General features: G+C 39.7%; 1 protein-coding gene across 39 annotated transcripts in view; it reads left to right on the top strand.

Moving 5' to 3' along the window:
• The window catches only part of Slc7a11 (solute carrier family 7 member 11), a 219643-nt gene that overhangs the window by 101504 nt on the left and 91215 nt on the right, over positions 1-26924 (top strand). For 7 of the 39 annotated variants that reach the window (XM_087622499.1, XM_087622495.1, XM_087622504.1 and 4 more), the window contains 3 exons: positions 7178-7437; positions 9181-9419; positions 10386-10506. The exons of 29 other annotated variants lie outside the window; for them this stretch is intronic. In XM_087622499.1, the coding sequence (XP_087478625.1) occupies positions 7178-7299 (122 nt within the window). In that variant the 3' untranslated portion in view covers positions 7300-7437; positions 9181-9419; positions 10386-10506. Of the gene's footprint in view, positions 1-7177; positions 7438-9180; positions 9420-10286; positions 10507-26924 lie in introns of all 39 variants that reach the window. 3 more of the 39 variants (XM_087622453.1, XM_087622463.1, XM_087622473.1) reach the window with 1 other exon arrangement.

Here is a 26924-nt window from a genome sequence, read left to right as displayed (position 1 = left end):
AGGAATCTTTAACTATGGGGTCTATTTCCCTAACAAAGATAAGATTATGAAAGAGAGAAACAACGTCTCAAAGATCAATGCCAGAGCAAAAAGAATGATCCCTGGGGGAAAAAGACCTTCATTGGTTTTTACTGACATGCATTCACTAGCCCAGGGTCAACAAGATATCCCAGGGTCTGAGCACTCCACAGTAACTCTCTTGTTCTTGTTGAAGTGAAGTATGCTTGCACATCCTGCAGCCAACACTTGACACAGTTGTTGAATTTTGAAGATGTGGAGTCTTCTAATATTTCAAGTGGAGAAGAGCACATAAAGGTCTTCTCATCGTTGTGTTAAATCTTTACTATAATATAGTGTCATAATGATCAGGAATTTTCATGTATAAAATCTTTGGGAAATACTAATAAATTATAATATGTAACATATTAAAAGATACAACCATGAATTATCAAATTAATGAACATAACATGGGCAAAGTAAGTCCTTCAAGCAGGCAATCTTCTGCTATACTAATATTTTTTTCATATTATTTGTATTATCTTACACATAGCTTTTAGGGATACTATGGTTCCATACCAGAATAAGAATCTCATGATTTCATTGGCTGCTACAAAATCCTCTTTTGGAAACATTTCCTAGTTGAGTCAAATTGTCAAAATTGAGACAATTTTAAAATGGGACCTGACCATGTAAGATGAGCATATAGTTTTGTGGAAGTAGAAAAGTGAAAGCTGTCTTCATGAGTTTAAAAGGAGAAAGCATTTGTGTTTAGAGAAAGAATTCTTTACCACCTTAATCCATTATTAAAGGTGACCATTCATCCTTGGTAATCAGATCAATTTCTGCTGAGAATTTAACTCCATATGCGTGAATTGGAAGTGATTTTATTAGTGTTCTACTACATCAAGTTTGATAAAATCCCCAATCCATTTCAGTTAAGTTTCTATTGATCCACTTAAGAGATCTATTTGGACTTCTTCGATTCTTTTGTCAAGAGATTTCATCTGGCTTGAGTTTTAATGTTATGAGATAAATGTGATTTACTAAGGTAAGGGAGAATGAAAAGGAGCTCAGATGAGTGTTGACAATTGTTTGAATGTAAGTGTTTGTACGTGAGCATTTGAGGGGGAAGTACCATTTTGAAGCAGAGTAGGGAAACTAGACAAAGTGGTCTGAACATGCCTTTCTGAAGAATTCCTAGTCACATCTTCCCTGGATGCAGTAGTGGACATGTTTCCAGTGTTATTTAACTTTCAGACCATCTAAATACACCTCATGTTTTATCCTTAACTATTCCATATGTTTACTTATATGTGTAGCAAGATCATTCTCTCAGTCCTACTGTTCTGTTTTCCATTACCTTCAGTGTTTTTAGGTATTTTTCCCCAGGAGACAAAGACTGAGTTTGAAAATCCCTGGTGAACCCTGGACAGTTACTGGAACTTTACTTGCCAATCACTCTGTCTCCTTGTTACCCTCTTTGGTAACAGTTTTACCAGAGGGAGTTTTACTAGAAGGAGAACTGCCCTCAAACATGTCTCTTTCTCCTGAAATTCTCTTTTCCTATTGACAGGGTAAAGATCTCTTACATATCCCACCCCCACCTCCCCCCAGAAGGCAGGCTTTGAGACTGGCCTTCTTCTTGGTGAAGAACAGTATATGATTGGCAACCATGCTACATGTGTCTAGTAGATCATGGGAGTTCAGACCAAAGTGAAGTTCCACGGATTGAAAGTAAATGAAGGTCAACCTGCTACTTATGGCCATCATATCTGGCAGGTTTTTTTTTTTTTTTGCAGATGAGTAGGAATTCTGTAGGAATAAAAGGGAATGTCTGAATGAAATCAGACTGTAATGAATACAAGGCCATTGTGAAAGTCAAAGTCTGGAAAGAGGTTTTGAGATCAGAGAATTAATTATGGAAAAAGTCATGAAAGAACTGGTGGTATCCTGCACAGCAAGGAATCTATGCATGTATGGAACCAGAAGCCAGAACATACAACCTGCATGCATGTCACACATTTTCTATTACCCTGAGATAGGAGGACAAAGATTGGGGGAATGGGACCTTAGTGAAGGACTCAGAGGAGATGTCCCATTTCACCATGATCTTATTTTAATTATTGCTAAGTAACTATTAAAAGTTAAATTAAAGACTTGCATTTCTCATGTTCATCTCTTTATTAGAAGGTAAAAAAGGCAACTGGCTAAGCCTAACAAAAGGAATTAGCCAATTTTCTTTTTTCTGAGCTTTATTTCTTTTGGAGAGGCATCTTCAGCTTACAGCATTGGACAGGTTTCACACTTTAAAGCATTTTGATCTTACAAATGGCCTTATTGACATTTATTTTAGCAAGTCTCCTTTTCATGGCTTCATCCTGATAGCCTCTTGCTTCCCAAGAGACCATGCTATGAGACAGACATGGACAAAGTACAACGTACTTCGCCTTTACAATGAGAGACTACTCATTATTATTGAACTGCCTGTAGAAAGTCCAGGGAACTGTGCAGGCAGGCAGCAGAGGGCACTGACCACCACTGGCATTAGAGAGACTACAGCTTTATCTGACTTCACTGAAGCACTTTGTTTTCTCATGTTGTATTCAACTATCCTCATGCCAACTTTGTAGTGATTGAAATGCTTACTAAATAGACTGGAAACACTCTGCTTAAATTCCCTGTAACCAGAAAGATGGCGTAGAAAAGTAGAGAAATAAAGTAGTTTTTCAAAGACGAGTCACAATAGTGGAGAGTGAGTGCAGCCACAGGCTATGATTTTATATAATAAAACTTAAATCTTTTAAAATTGGATCACATTATGAGCCAAAGTCTGTCATAAAATTTAAAAATTAAAGTCAAAATCTGATGGTGCCTTAATAAAAATGGGAATGCCTGACTTCCTGTTCCATCTAGGACCTGCTTTGTGTTCCATTTTCAGGGGACTCCTAACACTGCCTGAACAAATTACAAGCAAATTTAGCTGTGTTTGTTGGTTTTTTTTTTCTCTTACTTGTTTATGACAGGTAATGTAGTAAGTTGCTGATGTCGTTGATGAATGGTCATGGGAACACTTGGGAGCGTAATCAATCTTCAGAACAATCTATTGTTTGTACAGTTTACTGCCAATGCTGCAAGAAAGATTTTGTTTTTTTTCATACATTTGAAATCACAGGAAAATTGCCTTTCTTTCTGAGTGGTGGGTTGTTCGTTCCCTGAATTCCTGGAGGACGATGGTGGCAGTGAGTTACTGTCAGACTTTCAGACCTACTGAAGAGTGCAGCGTCCAGTCTAAGAGGTTACTGGTCTGTCTCCCCTCTCAGGTTGGACACAAGGGGTATGGCCAGATGAAAATGTAAGCAGTGTCTTACAATGCAGCATTGAATTGTAGGGTGCTGTTATTGAAGAGAGAGCTAGCTGAGAGGGAGAGAGTGATGAATCCCTGTTACCCACAGCCTTGTCTGCCCCAGATGGCTACATTGAAACTCTGCTTGATTTCTCCTGATCCCAATTGCTAAAGATCTCTACCCACAGAAGTGATGTCATTCTGCACGGCGCCTTGGCTTGTACACATTCTATCTATCAAGTAACTCAGGCTCCTCAGGTCTGTCTAGGGCAGCAGTTCTCAACGTGTAGGTTTTCAGATATCCTGCATATCAGATGTTTGCACTCTGAGACACAGCAATAGTGGAATTACAGCTATGAAGTAGTAATGAAGTAATTTGTGGTTGGGGGCGAGTCTCAGCTTTAGGAAGGGTGAGATCCGCTGGTTTATGGCAAGGAGATAGACAACTACAGTGTTATAACTTCAGTGTCAGTTCCAAGGATTTGGCTACTTTGCAAACAGGACAAGTACAGGGAGAGAAAGGACACCATGTGTTCTCTCAAGCTAAAGAAGCAGGCTGCTATCTTGGTGAAGGTTCATTTCAACCAACAGTCATAGAAAATAAGAGAAGCCAACTTGGATGGGCCATGTTTGATTCTCTTGCTCTTTTGAGAGCCCTGATTTCACTGAGCTTACAAAATGATAGGGAAATATGACCTGCAAGAAAGAATGTTCACAGAGGCTCTGCCATTCACTGTAAAGAAATAAAAAGACCCGGATGATATCACATGATGACCAGGACCCTGACCAACCATACTTATGAAATAAAGCTTGTGAGCCAGTGAAAGAGTATAAGGTAGAAATAAGAACTCTAAATCTTATTGTGCTAGCTCTTGGTGAGGAACAGCAATGATTCTTAATGGGCATATAGATTTACACATCTCATGTAATCACGGTTTTGAAAATTTGTTTTTAAATCAATAAATAACACTTAGGTATGTTTATGGGCAGTAATGAAATGCTTTGATTTATGTATATGCTTTATAAAGAAAGACATAACATAAAGACCAAATAACGCAGCTATCACTCGAATAACCCGTCAAGTATTTATTTATTAATTTATTGGTGAAATGTATACTATAGTGTAGTAATTGTGTAGTAATCATGCAGGACAACAATTATCCTTGTTGGGTGGCTTAGATTTTATGCTTTTTGGTTAAATTTCTTCTTTCTCCATCCCACTCCAGTGCCAGCCTCTGGTAACCTTCTATTCTATATCCTTGAGATCAACATTATAGTTTTGCACTTCAGTGAGATCACCTGATATTTTCATTCTCTTTGAATGAAATTCTCTAGGTCTATCCAGGGCATCTCATATGACTCAATTTCTTCTTCCTTTAAGCCGGATAGAGGAAACAGAGCTCCTCTGAGTACACAAAGCACATTTCTTTGTCTGCCCATCTACCTGTGGCCATACAGTTCACTTCCTTAGTTTAGCTTGTATGACGAAAACCATGGGAGTGTGGGTATTTCTTAGGGACCTATTTGCACTTCTCTGGATGTACCCCACATATGAGTGTGGTGGAATGATAATTTAGACTTCTTTTCAGGATTACCTATTTCACCAACACAAGAAACAGATTCTTGCTTGGTGGCCCTTTTCCCACACATGTCCTCAAATACATTCATCCCTTCTCCTCCATTTACAGCCTATTACTGGTTATGTTGCTTTTGTGGCAGATTTTAGAAAAAATCCTGCAGAAATATACATTAAATTCTTTTAACATTTTTGTAATAAAATAGATCACACTGTTACATGTACTATTAGTGGCTTAGTGAACATTTTTAGAAGGCTGAAAGAAGGTTATTTGAGGCACAAACAGCTTTATCTGCTGTTTTCTAATGTAACATGGCCATTGCACTCACACACCCACAGAAGGTAAGGTTGTCTTATAGTTCACTTTTGGTTTGTGAAGAAACAGTGCATTCTGAAATGATGATAAACAACATAGTTACCAAACACACATAGCCCACAAGCACAATTATTTGTTGTTGCTATTGGACACTGTCGTGTATAACTGTACTACTGTGTTTCTATGTAGCCTCCGGTGCAGGGAGTTGGTTCACCTCTGCATCACTACAGATCCGAAGACTGTGTTGTGATACCTGTTGCCATGTTTCCAAAGCCATTAAGAAATAGAGATTCTACTTCAATTGTAATACTATGCAGATACCATAGAATTTATGGTCTGTCATCGACCAAATATTGTCATGTGGTTCACTTAATACTTAGTAATCAAAGAGAACATAAATAAAAATTAAACTCAGAAAGTAGGGAAGAATGTGAGGACATTGGCATGGTCCACACACTGTGCAGTATCTTGAGTTTTCAAACATAGGATACAAACCAGCGGCACCACAGAGCTCACACAAAAACACAACACTGCAAGCTCTTGGGATGCCAACAGTTTGAAGCATACATTTGCTGTTAGAAACAGACCCACGGGATGAGTGGGTTCATTTCTTCAATACTTGTTTTAATGACCAATGAGAATTGATTCCTCCATGTGATAAGTTCAAACCTTGATATTTAGAAAGGTCTTCTCTGCCCTTACTGTGAGTACAGGTGATGTTATCAACTTGAATTAAAAACAAAGAAGTGAAAGATTAGAGTGACAGCTCAGTGGTTAAGAGAACTTATGCCCTTGCAAAGGATTCAGATTCAATCTGAAACTCCAGTTCCAGGGGACCAATGCTATGTTTACTTCTGTGGGCCCCAGGCATATACTTGGTGCACATACATGCATACAAGCATACAAAACACTCATACACATAAAAGTAAATATCGAGAGAGAGAGAGAGAGAGAGAGAAGGCTGTTCTCTCTTTGTCCAAAAGTCTAATTGGACAGAAAAATGCCAAAGGATTTAATAAAAAACCCAAGGCAGGAAACAACCTCTTGTGCTGAAGTAAAAGTCTATGTAACAGAAGTCAGAGTCTGCTGGTGTCCCTTTGTTCTTGTACGAGCTGAGCTCATGATTTTCACCAGAAGACAGAACAGGACTCTGAAATATCTGTTCAGGTTTAATGACAGATGCAGACTCCTTAGTTTTTATTTTTTTCTTCTTACTTTTTATCCTCTTCCCGACTTCCTCTCTGTAGACACCCTATCCCCTCCACCTCCCCATGCTTCTGTGAGGGTGCTTTCCCCTCCCCCTCAACTCCTGCCTCACTGCCCTAGCATTCCCCTACACTGGGGCATGAGCCTCCAGAGGACCAAGGACCTCTCCTCCCTCCCGTTGATGCCATATAATGCGATCCTCTTCTACAATCCCTCCGTGTGTACTCTTTGGTTGGTGGTTTAGTCCCTGGGAACTCGGAGGTCAGGGATAGGGGGTGGGAGGGGGGAAGGGGGTAGGGGAGGCAGGCAGGGGGAGCGTGTCTGATTGGTTGATATTGTCCTTCCTATGGAGTTGCAAGTCCGGGTGTTTAGCTTCTTGAGTCCTTCCCCTAAATCCTCCATTAGGGTCCCCATGCTCAGTGCGGTGGTTGGTTGCAAGCATCAACCTCTGTATTTGTCAGGCTCTGGAAGAGCCTCTGGGGACAGCCATACCAGGCTCCTATCAGCAAGTTCTTCTTGGCATTAGCAGTAGTGACTGGGTTTGGTGGCTGTATGTATATGGGATGGATCCCCAGGTGGGGCGGTCTCTGGATGGCCTTTCTCCAGTCTCTGCTCCACTCTTTATCCCCGCATTTCCTTTGAATGGGAGCAATTCTGAGAAAATATTGTTGAATGGGTGAGTGACCCCCATCCCTCAACTGGGGGCTGTTCCTAACTCTGGATATTGTCTCTACAGGTTCTCTCTCCCTTTGTTGGGTATTTCAACTAATGTCATCTGTGTTGGATCTTGGGAGCCTCTTGGGTTCCTGGCCTCTGGGACTTTCTATACTAGGTTTCTTAAAGAAGCTCCTATTCTGAGAGTCTTTGCATCCCAACATGAAGGAATATGAGCCTCTTTGTGGATAGTTGTTCCCTGTGTGTTCTACATTAGTAGAAGAGCAACCTCTTCGCTTTCCAGCAAGGCAGTAGAGCAGAGTGGTGGTGGAGACTTTCGAGGTGAGTCTTTCACATGATGACACTGCAGGAGACATTTCAGTGCCCTTTGTTCACACAGCAAGTGGCTTCATATGAGTCAGTAGTAACATGGACAGACTCCATTGCATAAACAGCTTCATGAAAAGATCCACATTTTAAAAAGAGGAGGGAATTCATGTTCCTGACATTTCTTATTTAATATAAGCACCTTAATTCCCATTTCCAGTTAAAATGCTAATTTTGATAGCTTTCATTAGAACTGAAAATATGCAAATATAAAAACGAAATAGTGTATGTGTATATGTATCTCAGAACCACTAGGAAAAGGAAAACAGGTTGAAATTTTGCAATAATTTGGAGCTTCCAACTCTGAGTTTTCAATGTATTTTAATTGAGGATCTATGCATTTTAAAGCAGATTTTCAAGGAGAGTCTGCTGAACACTGAATGGTCCACTATGAATCATGTTTGTGGTTTATTTTCTTGATGGTGTCTGTGGCCTTGGAGAGTAGCATCCTTAATGAATAGGAGCACTCTACGTTTTATACTCATTGCTCTGTAAATATTAAGAGGTATTTGAAAAACAGTCTTCCTCACCTTTGTAGTTTATGACAGATGAGAATTTTATTGACCATGCCTTTTAGAAAAGGAAATGAGAGGTAAAAGAAAGTAAATGGCTTGCCTTTATGCTAAAGAATAAAACAAGGCATCAATTAGTAGAGATTTTTCTTGAATCCTCATTTACTTTTGAAATCATTTTACTTTCAAGAAACAAAAACAATCATTTTTTTCTTCCTTGGATAGAATTTTATTTCTATGCAAAATATTTGACTTTAGAGTATGGACATAGAACTAAGAATAGTTCACTTGAATTTTGTGTTTATTATTTACTGTTACTTTATATTTTATTCATTAGATGCTTATCATTTAAGTATGTAAGCTTGTAGGATAACAACCTTTAAGAAATAGGAGAAATGGAAACTCACCAGGAAAAATAGTCAGTGAATATTGAATCATAAAATGCATTTCACAACATGTAATAAATGTGGCTGAAAACTTGACCTTAGTTTTCTTAGTAGTTAACAGAGAACATTCAAGAAACATTTTACCTCTAGCACTGAAGGATTTTCCTGTGTATCCTACCATGAAATGAGATTGCCTACATATTCGACTATAGACTTCCAAAATGGTGTGTTTAATTCATAGTTAAGATACAGAGCAAAGATTGTTAAATCAACTTTGGAAATAAGCAATATTTTAATCAAACTGGAAAACCAATTGACCTTGGTGTCAATAGATTTTGGTGGCATAAGATGATCTCCTGGTTGTGGCATGGACACCTAAAGACAAAATGAAAGTGCATTTATTATTATTATTTTTGCTTGTTGTTACTGCATTGTTGTGGAACCAACCATCCTTACTTGGTTTGAGATGATGTTGAAAAATTTTATCGTTATAAATTATCACACTGACCAACTAGGTCAGTGGGGGAATTTCAAGTAAATATTCAATATAAGCTGAACAAATTGAGTTATTCTGTGGAACATATTGGAGAATGTCTAACAGTATTGTTAGACTATCTGGGAGAGCATCCAAGGGATGTATTTATGCCTTGGCACCTTTTCCCCCCTCATGAACAGAGTGTGAACATAGTTGCTCTCTCCAGATGTTAAAACCATAGTGACAATAATTGTTGAGTGGCAGTTATATGCCACAATATGGAATTGTTGCAGTCATATTAAAATGGCACTTTCTTGATTTCTAGTAAAAATTAAAAAAAAAAAGCCACAAAGGCCCAGGACAAATGACTGTAACTCATGGTGTATTAAGGAAAGACATCAAGACATCTAAACAGTACTGTTAATGGTATATATAAGAGGGAACCACATGGCTCTTCTGAAGGGATAGATAAAGATTTCCAGGAAGATCTGATACCTGAAGGGTGTGGAGGAACTGCTAGAATCAGACCTGGAAGAAGAAAGTACTCCTTGCAGATAATCTTTTGTGAGTATAAGCGTGTGTTTGTCTCCTGGTCTCCACCTGTCCCTAATTTCATTCTTGTCTGCCAGAGAAGTTTCTATAAGAAGCCATTTCATGTATCCCTTCTCCTGCACACCCTCAGACATTGCTAATTGATCCACGCCTCTGTCCTGTCTGTCTCTATGGCTGCTTGTGGGATTTGCAAAATGCTCGCAGATTATGGACATTGGTTTTCTCATCAGTGCCTTGGAAGACTTGTGGATCTTTCCATTAGTTCCGTGTCTTCCCAACTTGGTGTGGATATGTTTAGATTATAGGGACAATTCTTTGTTTCTACTCCCCTGATGGCCATTGGAGCCAGCCATCTAACACCCCAAAATCCAGACAAGCTGAGCATAGTGTCCAATTCTCTGCTAAACCAGGGACTGGAGGCACAGGGTTGGAAGGCACCAGGGGAGGCAGCAACTGTGAGCAATTTTGTTTACTAGAAATGTGACAGATATATAAGAAATCATAGACTTGAAAGGCAGTCTTGCTTCATCCTATGGAGATATTTAACAGAATGGGAAAATTGCATTTGATTTGATAAGAGATGGATTTTTTTGAGAGAGGTTTTTCCTGCAGGGTTTAATGTTTGTATTAATCTCTTTCTCTCCTTCTACCCCACCCCCTTTCCTTGGTTATAGGAGAATAAGGAGAAAAGACTCCTGGTATTTGGTCAGATAAGTCTCTCTCCTTGTCTTCTCTCTTTCTACAGGGCATATACACATATGTCTCTACAAGTGTTTCACTGTTATAGGAAAAATATTGTGGGGGTGCCATTGTATTACCTTCCCATGGTGTTAATCCTAACCATAACATTAGCCCTAAGCCTAACCCTATCCATTCTAGGTATGTGAGAAGGGCTTCTTGAAGAAGAAGACAGAGAATGGATTCCCTCAGTCCTCTTTGGAATACTGTGTTTATATAGGACTCAAACATCTTTCACAGGGGGAAGCATTACTTTTGACAAAGAAAATAGACAACGCCATTAAAATTGGGAGCCTGACTGAGCCCCTTGGAAGTCTTTCCTTTGAACTGGCAGAGGCTAGATGGAAGCTAAAACAAATCTGTGAGTATCACACTCTGCCTACAGCAGCGAGGCGGTTTAGCGAGATTCTAGCCAAGTGTTCAAGGGACTCTGAAATGCTTCCAGTGTACAGTGCATTTGGCAGCTCTCTGGTGGATAATCTTTTTTTATGTGTATTCTGTTTGGAAGTGAACTTGATACTGGTTGCTTTAAGTAGTATTTTTTTTTTATTTTTTAGAATCTGTTGCTGTGTTAATTATAGCACGGACACCAGCAACACAATCACAGGCTGATGTGAATGTTTTATTCAATGAACCAAAGAAATATCCACCAGGGCTGTATAGAAATGGCAGTGGACTGAAAACAATCAAATATGAATGAGTCTAGGTAGCCAATGGCACTGACGACTTATGAAGCTGAACACTAGGAATTTTTCCCAGCTGCAGTTTATGTGAGAGTCACTGAAGAAAGCAACCCCTGGCATGATTATATTTTCTCATGGAATGTAACTAATTTCACACTGGAATAATTTTGACAAGCATCCTTAGTTTCTCCCATATGTTTTATTTTATTGTCTTGAAAAGTGGTCCTTGCCCTGGCACATTTGGTTGCTATTGAACACTGTAGGAAAAATGTTTACATTGTGTGCAATCCTCGGTAAGTGAAAGAGGAGGAAAGTCATGGCACATTGATTTTGCACAATCGTGTGTAGGCAGAGGCCTTAAGACCGAACAAAGCAAGAAGCCATCTTGGCTTCTCTGCCAGACCTGAGGCAAAGAGACAATTGAAAATCATAGATGGACACGTAAGCTGGCAGTCCATAATCTTCCAGACCATGCATGTATCTAGGAAAGCCAAGAAAATTACTTTGTTCTCATTCTAAAGCAGAAACACTTGAGAAGTAATAGCATAATTGGCTAATGTTCTAGGATACCTGATGTTTACTTTTTTGTTATAAAAGCTATCCAACAATGTTTTATAAAATATGTACAAAAGGCACACTGAGTGTAGATCTCTGACTTTCTTCAAAGCTATTATATAGAAATAGCTTTCATGTACGGATGTTGGCACCAACTCTTGAACATCTTTTAGAAGGCTTTACTTTGCACTTAATTCTTTTATAGGCTCAAAAAACCCAACCTTTAAATGGTTTATGTGAATTTACCTCTTCTACCTCCACCCACCCAATATATATATATATATATATATATATATATATATATATATATATATATATATATTATATATGTGTGTGTGTGTGTATGTATATATATCTTTTCCATACCAACACACACCACACAGCTATATTACCCCACTTACATATCCCACAAATACCTATCTACCCCATAGTTAATAACCCCACCTATAAAGCCCTACAATTAGATTCCCCATATTTGTTTTCTTGCAGAAATTTAAAGAGTTATACTGTATATAAAAATAAGTCTGTCAAAAAATCTGTTATTTACAAGATGAAAACAATTTTGCTCTCTGTCCTCTCAGAATTCTCAGCTTAGATGTCCTATAACAAAATAAAGATTAATAAGTGCAGGACAAGCAAGTTCATTACTATTTATTCCTTATATACTTATGTACTCAGAGATACAAGTAAACCTTCAGGGACAGAGGTCAAGCTTATGCTTAACACTCAGAATAACTTCAGCCAAAGAGGATGGCCCATGGTCGCCCAATCATATTCTGCTCTTCTACAGTTTTTGTCATTCGAATATTTTCAAAACAGGTGTAATGGAGCTATAATGAAGTTTTAAATTCACCCCCTCTACTCTCTGGAAAAAAAACAGACACTAGACAGACTAACTGGAGAAAGACATGTGAATATATCACAAGTCTATGCACAGGAGATTGACAAAATATGAGACTAGAAGAAAAGCCAGTACTTAGAAAATATACAGAGTCCAAATCTGTAGAGGAAGGAAAGGTTTTGAGTTTCTGGACCTGGTGGTGGGTATAGGAACATAAGGAGAGAAGGCCCTTGGTATTTAGTCAGTTAAGGCACTAAGTTTAAAGAAACATCCATGTCATCATGTCATGGTTTGGAGAAGAACGAGAGGTGAGAGACAAGAAGTCACAGTCTGAACTCAGGAGTGTGCTTTCCTTTAACAAAACCTGAAAAGTGTACCTAAACTCCACGATTTGAGGATGTTTTTCTGAGTCTCAGGGGAAAGTACTGTGAGATGCTAACAAGACAGGGCTATGATTTCCCTGAGATATGCTGACACCAATGGAAGACAGGGCTATGATTTCCCTGAGATATGCTGACACCAATGGATTATTCTGCCGCTGTACCAGCAGCAGTGGATACTCTAAAGGGAACACTCCTCTTTTCCTTCCCTTGGCTACCAGAAACTTAAATAATGGCATCCAAGAAATTGGGACCCTGGTGCTAGCTACAGGGGAAAATTGTCTTCCAGAAAGCTATTTCACACAGGTCTAACAACTTGTCAGACCACATTGCAGTGAAACCATATGATGGACAGATTAGCTTGACCCTCCGCTTAAACCCCAACCTAATTCTAGTGCCCAAGATAGACCTGGGGGTCACTGGACTCTCGTATTTGTTTCCCTCCTCATCACGAGTACCCTGAGTATCCCATCGAATCATCATGTCCCTGTTTTCTGTTACTCATTTCTTTTATTGGCCTATTGAGGATGGGTAGCCAGGACCCAGACTCTGTTCCTAAACCTCCCAGAAGAATTTCAGCATAGTCCCAGTGTACAATAATAAGAATAAGAAAACAATGTTGACTCATTCAAAGATAATTGGGTGTTGTCATTTTTAACACATAACATCATACTAATGTGCGAAAATCATAAAGAGCTGAGCGAGATGATACTATTTCTCAACTTCTTCAAATTAGAAGAGCAAATCCATTAGCAACTATGACATCCTGTGATAAGTTCTGTAGTAAAATAATGGTCCATATGTCATGATAGAACTCATGATATGTTATAACCCAAAGAAGAACAGAATATTCCATTCTAAAATATACCTCTATAGCACATTAATTATTTTTGAGAAACAACCACAATTGGAGTATAACTGGAAAGTTACCTATTTTTCAGAGAAATCTATAGAGGAAATCTCCATTGTGTGTGTGTGTGTGTGTGTGTGTGTGTGTGTGTTTTGTGGCTGTGTGTGTTCCTGTGAGTGCAGGTGCATGTACATGTGTGTGCATCCAAACTCAGGTGTTCATGCCTGCACCATAGCACTTGCTGACTGAGCCATCTCCCAACTGGAATTCTCTGTTTTTAATGTTCCTGCTCTTTGAAACCTCTGTAGAGGATGATTAACTGGCGAAGGGGTTATCTTAGGTCTGTGGAAAGGAGACTGTCTGTCTAAGGTAAGAATGACCTGGTTGTCTAATCCTTCCTCACATTTCCCTCCATCTTTTCTTTGTTTCAGGAAACAATGCTTTCACAGACTGAAGTTTAAATGTTTTATTTGAGATTGAGTCTAGAGGCTATCCTCACTTCCTGAATTCTCCTAAGGACTTAAGGAAGTACATAAAAAAATAGACCCCACACATTTGTTTCTCTTACCCATTCATTGTTTGGCACACAGCGTTCTAGTTTAGAACCACAAAGGACATAGAACACTAATCTCAGTGCCAGCACAACTGGAGAATGAGGATGCTTACCATAAGGGGAGTCCCAAATCCAAAAGCACATGGGAAGAAACCTTCTCTTCCTCTACCAACAATAGCAGCAAAATCTAACTCCCCATCTCGAGAAATCATTCTTCATCCAGGACTAATTATCTCACAGAACGAAAGTGATGATAAAACAGATAGCTCACTAAGAGGAGACATGTGTAACTCCTGAAATATGAAAATGACTCTTTACCTCAATTGTAACAGTCTTCAAGAAAAGAAAAATTATATGACTTTCTTTCCTACTTAGATTGACAGGGTTTCCTGTTTGATGTGCCCTGTGGCCAAGAATGTGTGAAAAATAAGCTCTCCTCATACCTTAGCAGTATAAATCCCTTTGTGGGATGTCCATTGGCTTTTGCCAGCATTCTAAACTCTGAGGAAAGGCTGCCTTAAATTGGTCAAGATGTAATACCCATTTGTGGAGACAGACAGATTTAAGGTTGATCTAAGGTCAGCCTAGGCTCTGTAGCTGTGACCTTGTCACAAAAACAAAAAAAAACAAACCGTAGTAGAATCACGCAAGGAAAACAAAGCCAAACAGAGAACTGCTAACTGCTAACTAATCTTTCTTTCTTTCCATTTCTTTACTTATTTACTTTATACCTCCATCAAAGCCCCCCCCCCTCCTGTCCCACCTCCCACACAACTGGGTATCAACCTACCCTGGCATATCAAGTTTCATCAGTGCTAAGTGTATATTCTCCCATTGAGGCCAGACAACACCATCCCTCTGCTCCAGTTGTTGGGGGACCCACATGAAGACCAAGCTTCACATCTGCTACATGTGTGTAGAGGGCTTAGGTTCAGCCTATGCATGCTCTTTGGATGACGATTCAGTCTCTGTGAGCCCCTATGGCCCAGATCAGTTGAATTTGTGGTTCTTGTGTGTGTGTGTGTGTGTGTGTGTGTGTGTGTGTCCTTTATCTATCCAACTCCATCAGTCCTGTCTTCCACAAGACTCCTGGACTCTGTCCGATGTTTGGCTGTGGACCTCTGCATCTGTTTCCTTCTGAGGCTAAATGAAGCCTCTCAAATAACAGACATTCTAGGCTCTGAAAGCATATCATTTATAGTGTCAGAGGCTGGTTCTCTTCCATGGGGTGGATCTCAAGTTGACCAGTCATTGATTGGCTATTCCCTTAATTACTGCTTTATTGTTACCTCTGTGCATCTGGTATGTAGGGCAAATTTTAGATCGACAGTTTTGTGAATTGATTGGTATCCCCTTTTCCCTCACTGAAAATCCTGCCTGGCTACCAGAGGTGGCCACATTAGGATCCGTATCTCCCCCTTCTAAGAGACTCAGTTATGGTCACCCCATATCCTCCCAGGAGCCTTCTCTGCCCCAAGTCTCCAGTCTGCCTCAGAGATGGCCCTACCAAACCTTTCTCTCTACCAGACCTCTCACTCCCCAGCCCTGCTCAGAGATCCGAGGACTCTGAGGAAGCATCCAAGTGTGCAAAAGCCTTCTTATTCTCATGCTAATGTGTCAAGGCCTGCATGACAGATTCTTCATGCGCTTCCTTCACAGCCCTTGGTATTGCCTTTTTCTCTCAGTGAAAGCTTTACTTCTTCAGGTATGTGCATCCCCTAATGTTGTCTTTGTTGAATATGTTTCTTGTCTTCTCAAGGGTGCTCACTCTTGAGTAACACAGATTTCCTACCTCGTTGCTCTCGTTTTCTGAGTACTGGCTTTGGAACCTTAATATAGTCTCAGGTTTGGGAACAACAATTCTTGAAAAATTAGTACAACATGTGTGAAGAACAATTGAAAATTTATCAAAATGTCATACTTCTCAAAGAAGAACTTCAATTTATCCTGGAGGCACACTATTATACATTTGCAAAGTGGCATGTGTATAATGCTATTAATTTCATGATTGCTTATAAGAGTAAAATTTAGAAAATATTTGAGTTGCATTAGTAACAAAGTGATTAAATATAACATGCTATTATGCTTCAGAAGAGAACTACATGGCTGCCAGCAAATGAAATGGAAACACCCCTCTCTTAAAGGTGTAATTAGGTGAAAACAGCAATGTATAGAACATGCTTTATCATACCCTATCATTTGCATTAAAGCAGAGGGAAAATATGCTTACCTCTGCTTATTTATGTATAAATAACTTTGGGAGCACACACACAAAATTAGTTGATGAGAGAGGAAACTGGGTTGCATTAAAAAATAGGGCAAAGGAAACTTTTCACATAAAAATTAAAATATATATATATATATATGTAAGAAAGAAACAAATAATTCCAACCAGGATTCTTTTAAACAGGAAGTTTTATTTTAGCTGAATTCTAGGAGAGGAGTATTTCATGCAGAGAGGAAGAAAGAAATGCATGAGACATTGTAGGAAACTCACGAAAATCTTTGGGGGGAGGGGTCAGAAGAACCACAAAATGCCACTTAGCAGGAAAGTTCAAAGAGGTAAGAAAAGAGCCATGATACATAAAACAAAGGGAACAGAAAGTTCCAGAAGGAAGATCTCATCATTAGCAGCTAGCACAGCAGGGAGGTCATGCAAGGCTGCAGATCTCCCGTGGTTATCTGCAGTTGATGTCGTCTCTCTGCTCTCTGCTCCTTGCCTCTGGGCCCTGAGGTTAAGGGTGTTAGTTTTATTTCTAGCTTCACTAGCCAGCGATTTTCAGATTGTTTGCCATACACATGTCTCTTTGTTAGATACAAGGGGAATACCAAACTTTCAACACTTTTTAATCTACTCTGTGAGAGAAATTGTGTATACTCAGGAACAGGTGGGTGGTCGCAGAGCAGGGTATCTCAAAGCACAGAGCTCAGACACACTCCTGATGTGCACATAGTCAGTATGTTAAGATACTTGTAGGCTAGAATCCAATGAGTTCAACATGGACATTCTAATAATCCACTGACAATATGAATAATACACATGCAGATGATGTCATCATTCTTGTGATGATGATGATGATGACGATGATGATGATGATGATGGTAACCATAGCTATGTCTTGTCCCTCCTACTGAAGTCAGTTTCTTCACATGTTTTTCTATGCTGGTCCCACAATTTTCTATATCTAGGCATGAGAGGCTAGGATTCCAAAAGGGACCCATGATTTAATCTGGGAATTGTGAGGAGGGTCATTGGACGGACATGGGTGATACTGGCAAAAGGATCGGAGTAAAGCAGACTTGGACTCTTGTGAAAGCATGTGATCTGTTCTAGCCCCACTGAGCAAGAGGACTTTGTGCCTCTAAGCTAGAACTAGATAAGCAGCAGTGAGCTAATCAGGTGACCCCTCCCAGTTTTAGCTTACTAGCCCATAAGGAAGAAGAACCACAGATATTTTTTCTTTTCGTTCAATGCTGTTCTCTGAGAGAAGCCAGGCCTACAAACAGAACAGATAAAGTCGTAATAGGAACAGTGGTGGCTGAGCAGGACTGGGCGTCTGTTCTGCTAGCCCGTGGGATGGTCTCTGAAGAAAGTGCCACGGTGTAGTCAACAACAGAATCAAATCGTCTTAGGGTCCCTTCACGTGCTAATCTTTTAATTAGCTTTAATATTGCAAGAGTTGTACAGAGATGACTAGCCTAAAGATGAGATTATTCTAGGAAGCTTTTCTCGGGGTTTTTCAATAATGGCTCTTGAATAATAATTCCAGTAATGTGATGGGCATGCTTCTGGGAAATTGTGTGATCAAATATTACCACTTGGTTTTATAAATGTTTGCAAGAGACAAATAGTTAATCATCTTCTCTGAGTGTTGTAGGTAATATATTTCTTCTTTTCAAAACTCATCATGCCACTCCAACAGACAATATTTTAAATTTTTTTCAAAGACAAAATTTGTATGTAGTAGTAGTTCCTCAACTTCATATTGTATGAAAGCCATTTAAATGGTGTGTTAGCCAAATTCAGCTATAATAAAGTAGCTGACATAGATAATATAAGAAGCAGAGTTTACTTAGGCTCAAAGTTCTGAAGGTCTAGGTCAAGACCAAGCATCCACTTTTGTTTAGACCTCTTACAGGGGTAGTTTTTTGTTTTTGTTGTTTGTTTGTTTTTATAATTGGCATTTACTTCAGAGAAAGTAGGAGAGAAAGGGGGGAAAGGGAGGGGGAGGGGGAAAGGAAGAGGGAGACGGAGAGGGAGAGTAAAAAAGCTCCCACAATACTTTGCAAAAGCATGCAGCCAACATCATCTATTACATCTCACCCTTTAAAAGCTCACAGTCCCTCCTCATACTGCTCCTTTGGGTTACCAAGCTTTACATGTGAATCTGGGGGGCCTTTCCTTCAAACCATAGCATCAGGTTTTCACCATCTTACTCAGATGCATGTCAACTTCAGAGTCCTACAATCAGAATACACTTGGGATGATTGTTAGAATCCAGACTGGAACAGAGAATGTTGTTCAAGCCACATCCACCTGTAGCAGCCTCCTTCTTACAATCACCGTAAAACAAAACAGAACGAAACAAAACAATCACATCTCAAGAAAACCAGACTTCAGTTTGCCAGATTCCTGGACATCAGAAGACTGCCTGTAATGTTGCTGTCTCCCTTTCAATGACTATACCTCAGCTAAGTTTTCCTCATGTCTTTAATATTACAGTGGCACAATTCTTCTCCCACAGGGAAGTTTCTCTTCTATCCTTACCTGGGTACCAGGGACAGCCTAGATCTAAGCTAGATGCTACTCATCAACCACAGGACATGACACCTCCTATGACAGCTGTAGGAAGGGAACCTGCTCTACCTTGTGGACTTGAACTCTCATCAGCGCACTTGCTATGTTTCTGCCTATGGCATTAATAATTTTTAAAATGAATTTCTTACCCAAAAGTACAATACACCTCAGTATTATAGTTGAGACTCAAGCCAGAATCCATTCATCGACAACCAGAAGCTATGGAGATTTCAAAGCAAACACGATGTAAGCCAAGATATTGGAAACAATCTCAACATCAATTTAAACCTATGACATTATTACTCTCTCATATTACATTTACAGGGAAAGAAGTAATTTGAAACAGTAGCAATGTAGCTCAAAGTTAATTTTCCTCACAGTATGGATACATCTTAATGTGTCATTGATTATGCCTATGTACATTGAAGGATCATTGCATTAGATGGAGTTCACCAGGGAAGCAGAACCAATAACCTACACATGTATCAAATACGTATAATGAAATTTATATAAGGAATAGACTCACTTGATCATCCACACCAATCTGTACACTGGAGATCCAGAAAAGTTTATGGTATTGTTGAAAGGCAAGAGAGAGCGACAGCTGATAGTTTTAGTTCCAGTCCATATCAGCAGACACACCAGGTGCTGTTGATCCACGTCTTAGCTCATCATTCATATGGAGAGGCCATTCAACCATCCTTCATCTTTTTGTTCTTTTGGGGGACCTTCAATGCATGGGATGATGCTACTCTCCTTGGATGAGATTAGCTACTTACTTAGCCCATCAGTTTGACTGCTAATCTCTTTTGAAATTATCTTTACATACGTGTTGAACGATGGCCATTTATTTACTCAGTGTTCTGGGCGTGAGTTGACTCAGAGAGGTTGACAGATAATATCAATTGTCCGTGACAAGACAATCAAAGCTTTAGTGGAGTCATGCATTGTGTTGAGCTAAGTACACACCAAATGAGGTCACTTCTAAGGATTAACTGATATATGTTTCTAAACCCTTGTCACTGTGTGTGTGTGTGGGGGGGGGGCAGAGTAGTAGTCTCAGGTCCATCCACCTTATTAGTTATTTGTTTTTTTTTTTGTTTTGTTTTATTGTTTGAATTTTTTGAGATAGGGACTCTTCACTGGGTATTTACAAAGATTATTTTTAAATTTTTATTCCTTTATTTTATGTTTGGGTATGTATGTGGGCGCACATGCTCTGGCGCATGTGTGGAGATCAGAGGATAATGGAACCCATCATGTGGGTTCCAGGGACTGAATTCACATCTTCAGGCTTGGTTCCAGGTATCCTTGCCCTCTGATCCGTTGTAATGGCCGGTTAATTTTAACTTACCAACTAGCCTACTTTCTCAACTCTGCAGCATGAAGTTTGCTTACATACATCTGCCAAAGCAGCCAGAGGCAGGCCCAGCCTCCATGGGCTCCCCTCACTAGCAGTTAACCCTTTCCACCCAATGTTATTGAATAATAACCGGAATGTTGAGCTCTGTGATTTGTTCTAATTCATCTTTGCTTCAGTTTCCCAGTTTACCAGTGTAGTGCTGATATCACAAGTGTGCATCCCCACAACCCAACTTTTTACACCAGTACTGGGGATTGAACTCAGGTCTTTGCGCTTGCCTGACACGCGGTTTATGAAGTGAGCCATCTCTCTAAGCCCAACTCTTGATAATTCATAATGTGAAATTGATAAGCTGAATTCTTGATTTCCAGAAAAAATGTGCCCATGTTGCACATCTAAAATTGCTCAATATTTTCAAATTCTTTGCTTAGGACAAATCCCACTGACCAAATCTTACTTTATTCAATGATAGTGAGTTGATGAGGGAGAACCATGGTAACTGTGACTGCCTCTGACTATTTGGGTAGATGTGTGTCAGCTCACTCTGTCTTGTGCTGAGGATTCAAGAATATCACCCTCTATACGTGCCCAGGGCTAGCTCCTGTTGCTGGAAGCAGCATGGGCGCCGGCTGCACAATCCTTGCTTGTTTCCAGCAAGCATTGAGTATGATTGGCAGTGCTGTAGAAAGCAGCAGCTGGCTAGGAAACAGAAGGGAAGGCAAGAATGATATCAATAGTCTCCACAGGGATTTATCTTAAAGCCTGCCATCTTGTCAACATTGTTTCAATACGACAGCTGAGGCTTTCACCAAGTATTGCACATTTGACCCCATTTGGCTCGCCACTTTAAGCTGTGCCTTATTCTAAATGGAAGGGCTGACCCTCTGAGAAGCCACAGTCTGAATCGGGAGTTTGGTTCGTCACCAAGTTCAAGATGATTATCTGAAGTTTGTTTGAACCTCGAGGGAGAATAAAATTGAACTGAAAAAAAATCTCACCCGAGCAAATTTCTCCAGTGATTTTTGGCCTTTCAGCTTCTGCTTAGAAACTACATGAAAGCAGCTTTTGTCCCCCTGGCCATCTGGGACTAGACTGTAGATTCTCCATGTATCATCTGCCATTCCGGTGAGAATTGAGAAGCAGAAAAATAGTCCATCATTTTTTGAAATAAGAAGCAGGATTCAGAGTTTAATCTCAAGCTTACACATAGTTTACTTAATTTCTTTTAACTGATAGCTATTGTCACACTCAATAATTAATGCAAGTCCACTCTTATGAACTAATTTTTTAAGTAATAGTTAAAGCTAATAAAATTAATAGTTTCAGAGAGAGATGGCTCAACAGTTAAGAGAGTATAGTTCTGCAGAAGACCTGGGTTTGGTTGTCAGCACCTGTGTGTGGTGGCTTACAACTTCCCTTAACTCTGGTTAACTGAACTCTTTTGAACTCTTCAGGGCCTGCACTCACATGTGTGCACTTTCACACACATATGAATTCTCATGCTCATATAATTTAAACAAAATACATTTTTTAAAAAAAGAGTCAGTAAGAAGAAAAACTTAGATTTGAGCTTAAATTTTGGCTTTTATCATTTACCAAGAAGAAGTTACTCATCTCTCTGAGCGTAGGGTCACATACCTTGAAAATATATTGGTCAGTGTCTCCTATACAGGCATAAACTAAAGCTCATGTAGCCTTTAAAAACAGTGTCTACACCATGACACCTTTTGCAAACACAGTAATAATTTCTATCACAGTAAAACATACACAGCAGATGTGTAATACCTGTCATCATTTTATAAACTAGCTTTAGTCAGGATTGCCAACATTCTTTCTAAATCAAGAGGAAACAATACTTATAGGAACCGGATACACACCCAGAATACAGCAAATACATAGGCGAATGCCAGCAGCAATCCACTGAACTGAGAATGGGACCCCCGTTGAAGGAATCAGAGAAAGGACTGGAAGAGCTTGAAGGGGCTTGAGACCCCATGTGAACAACAATGCCAACCAACCAGAGCTTCCAGGGACTAAGCCACTACCCAAAGACTATACATGGACTGACCCTGGACTCTGACCTCATAGGTAGCAATGAATAGCCTAGTAAGAGCACCAGTGGAAGGGGAAGCCCTTGGTCCTGCCAAGACTGAACCCCCAGTGAATGTGATTGTTGGGGGGAGGGTGGTAATGGGGGGCGATGGGGAGGGGAAACCCAAATAGAAGGGGAGGGGGAGGGGTTACGGGGATGTTGGCCTGGAAACCGGGAAGGGGAATAACAATCAAAATGTAAATAATAAATACTCAAGTTAATAAAGATTAAAAAAAAATACTGTGATGTCCTACTGGGGACTTACTTATACTACACATCACGGTTTAGTGTAAGTGTTTTGAGGGAGAAATTGTGTCTTTATTTTCACTGTTCTTTGGTCAGCATGCCACTCCACTAGCCAGGATTTTAAACATTTTTATAATTTAAAAAGAATTCTTAAAGGATAATAATTTTACTCTCAACAATAAAAAATGAAGTTAATTTTACGTTTGGAGGTTATCTGAATTGTGAAGTTCTGATCATGAAGTTATGGCCTCGTGAAATGGAGAAGCATTGTGATTATTTGAATTGCAAACAGCTACAACAGGAGTGACTAACAGACAGATCCAAGGTTACTGTACTGATTGGACTAGTATCCAGCTAGGCAAGAGTGCCATTCATGAACCTAAATGTTTCAACTGAGATGGGATATGTCATCTGAACTGTGCAGGCAGCTTTTCTTCCTAAATATATTTGTGGTGGTAAGATGAAGCTTTGTGTACAAACAAAGCAAGAGTGGGCTAGTGGGTTAGTGGGTTAGTGGGTTAGTGGGTTAGTGGGTTAGTGGGTTAGTGGGTTAGTGGGCTAGTCGGTTAGTGAATTGGCTTTTTCACTCAAGCAGTGTATGTATAACATTAGGATGCAGATCCCTCCCCCACATCATGCAAATTTTTATGTCTGTATTTAATTTAAAGGTTTCGTCCTATTACCATTGTGCTCTCTCTCTCTCTACCCCTCTCTCTCAAGCATGTTTTCTCTCTATTTGTGAATGCAAGTACAAAAATATGAGTGTCATAGAGATTTTACTCACGGAACCATCTTACTCTGCCCATTCTGTATTCAAACAGGTGGTTCTAAGCACACACACACACACACACACACACACACACACAATGTTTCAACTTAATTGAATGGATCTATCAATGAAGTGAGGAGGCATCAAATATTTTGAATAAGAAATAGTAATTTTAAGTAAAGAATGCTAATTTTCATAAGACAAGGGAAGGAAGCAGAATCTATGTTATCAGATAAAAGATTATATGTCTGATGCTGGGAATGTGAAAAGGCTTACAAAGTTGACTCTGAAAATTGTATTTTCCAACACTTAAAACAAAGGTATCATTGAGCAAATCACTTGTTGGGAAGGTTACAATGAATAAAAACGCCTATATAAAATAGAGGTAGTTTTAAGTATAACGGATCCCCTCCCCTTGTCAGTTACAGAGCGTGCTGGTTCCTTCAGTGAAGAACTTGGTTTCTTTGTGTACGAGCTTGTGCTGCCCACTTTCCTGTCTTCATTAGAAAACTGAAAATTCCAAAATAAAGTGCTAGGAACTCTTTTAAATTCCCTGTCAAAAGAAAAGTCCCTGTAATTAGTAGCTGGTAATTATGTATTCCTCGTCCTCCATAAACACCAAATTTCATCAGAAAATAACACAGTAGAGTCTTTGATTGTTTTAGTTCCCCATAAACAGGCACTAAATTTCTTCAAAGAAAAAAGAATGTGTTTTTCTCCCTCAAGTTGACTCATTAAACGTAGTAGCAATCAGAGTAACTGGCTATGGAGACAAAGGCAGTGGTGAGCTTTGGCCCACTTACTGCTTATATGAATCATCAGTTTCTACGCTGTATTACATGGCTCATGCTAGGGAAGGTCGTCATGAATAGGCCCTGTGGAGGGTGGCATGCAATGCACACAGTAGATGTTAGCACCTGCTTTTGTAAAGACTGGAAGAATGACCTGTATCTTCATTCTCTTCTTTCCTCTTCTCCCCCTCCCCCTCCCCTCCCCCTGTCCTCCTTCTCCTCCTCCTCCTTCCATGTGTGTGTATTTTCTCAGATCTATTCTCATTTTCATTAGTGTATGTGTTCACGTGTGTGAAGGCGAGCATGCATGTATGTGGAGGCCAACTCAGCCAGTTACTTCTTCATCTTGTTGACTTTTTCATTCACTTATCTATTCATTTACTGTACATGTATGGTGTATGCATGTGTATATAGGGGGTACATGTGCATGCTTGTGTATGCACACGTGTTAAGAAGCAAGGTTGACGTCATGGGTGTTCATCTTTAGCTCCCCACTGTCATTTTTTGACTTAGAGTCCCTCACTGAACCCTGAGCTCTCTGATTTGGCCTAACAGGCTGGCCAGAGGTGTCTGGGAGCCTTCTCAGTGCTGGGATCATTGACATACACCACTCCACTAGACCTTTCTGCATAGCTGAAGAAGATATAAGTGAGTCCTTATACTTCCATGGCAAGTACGTTGCCTACCGAGTCATATCCCAGCGGATGTTCCTGGAAATTCTGAAAGCAGTTTGTAGTCTCTTGCTGAAGTCAATTTTATAGGAGACTTTGGCCCCACACTTGGTGTTCGACCCCTGTTCGCACACCTAGACATACCTCCATCCATTCTCTGGATTTATAAAAGCTTCTGTCTTCCATGGCTTGAGGAGAATCAAATGGCTATAAAGCTTTGTCAAATTTGCAATAATTCCTCATTTACTTGTTTAAAGGAAGGTGCTTATGTTCTATAGCAAAAAGATTTTCCTGTTCTTATTCTTCACAAGCACCTGTGTACTGGTCTTGCTGCTCCTCATAACTCAATCGTTTTGTTGGTAATTATTTATTTTTGACTCCTTAAGAAAGCATTCAGAACAGAATCTCATTGCACTTTGTGTCTTTATGGCTGGTCTGTTGGTTTACAGTTCTTTCTCTATTTAAGTCATCTGTGTTCCTCAGGACACTTCCACAGGTACCAGACAGTGAGATGCTTGAAAGTTAGAAAAAGGAGATTAATTCAATGCTAATTAAAGTCTTTCTCCTTATTTTATTCTTTTTTAGTTCTTAGTAAAGTATATGTTCTTCTCAGAAGGAGATTGTTGCCTTACCTCTTCCTGAAAGATAGCTGACTTATAAACAGTGACAAACTCCAAAAATCTTCACCATTCATGTGTGATATCCAGGGCAACTCGCTTAGTGTTTTTTTTTTTTCCGGAGCTGGGGACCGAACCCAGGGCCTTGCACTTCGCTTAGTGTTTAATGCCTGGTGTGCTTTCTACTTACTGTCGTAGCACTGTGAACACAGCGCCAAAGGAAATGACTATTAGGAGACACAGTTTATGGTCATAGAGTGCACAGTACTACATGGCTTACATTTTCCTAAAATTGTCCAGAGGAAGGTCCTTTTCATATGATGTGGGAGCTTTGCGCTGAATTCCTTTGCACACACTCCTGTAATTCTTTGCCCGTCATGCCACCAATATGCGCTGAGTTGCTTTAGGTGAGACTCAGACATACTTTTGCCACTAGATGTCTTGATATCTCCCCTTCATCTTTTCTCATGATAAGAGTTCAAGTTCTCACTTGACCTCAGATCCAGATGAAGAAATTATTGCCACCTTAGGTTTTGAATTGTCTTCCAATATCTCTGGTCCTGCTTCCCATGGCCTCTCCCTATCTGGGTCACCTTTGGAAACCATCATTCTTTCCCCCATGCTTCTGTTTTGAAAGGAGAGATATGGCTTGGAAAGTTAAAATCCCTTGTCAAATATTTTGAAAGTGGCGCTCTTAATATCAGTTATATGGTCATTTTCTTTTCCTGGAAAATAGATCATTATAGAACATATGGAAATAATCAGTTACCACCTCCACCACCACCACCACCACCACCACCATCTAGGGTCAAATTTAACCAGAGTTTTGAGTGAATAAAATAAAAATAGGAAGTTAAAGTAAAAGAATTTTTCAACTTCGAAAGGGAGATTTATGTTACAGGTCTAAAGAAAAAATTCCCAAAACAGTACAGAGTCTGTAAAATATATAATTATTTCTCTACTCAGAATGATTTATCATCTAAACAACGGAGTAATCCTGGGAAAAATACCAAATTGCTCCCATCATCATCCAGCTTTGCTGTCGTGAGCCATTCCCCTCTCTAACAGCCAAAGGGCTATTAACTTACTGTGAAATGTTGAAGGGCCCTAAATACCAGATTCTGTGAGCAGCACATACTACACATAAAAGGATACTTCAACAACTCAATGCACAAACTTCAGATCTTCCCACGAGGGAATGATAATTGACAGAATTAATGAGAGTATTCGATTACACACAGCAATTTTCATCACGGGTAAAGCACGCCACTAGCCATGAGCCGCATTGTAATGGAGGTCCTCTCAGAAGGAATGCAGGCTCTTGATTTATTGAAACCAATCTTGAAATGGTGGTACTATACCTGCTGACTACTGTAGAAATAATTTACAAACATTAATTGCAGGAAAGAGTGGATCTATTTGCTTCAAAGAGCCCATCAGCAAGCTGTCCTTCCTGTTTTATCAGTAGGCAAAGCTGCGAGCAAATAACAAATGGAAGTGTCCCTTGGTGGCGGCACAGAGCACTCGTGAAATATAGCACAATCTTCCTCCAGGGTGTTATGCTTTTAAC

This window comes from Rattus norvegicus, chromosome 2 (assembly GCF_021556685.1).
Source record: "Rattus norvegicus strain SHRSP/BbbUtx chromosome 2, alternate assembly SHRSP_T2T, whole genome shotgun sequence".
Classification (NCBI taxonomy): Eukaryota; Metazoa; Chordata; class Mammalia; order Rodentia; family Muridae; genus Rattus; species Rattus norvegicus.
Note: the sequence above shows the minus strand (reverse complement) of the source record. Positions and strands in the feature narration are given on the sequence as shown.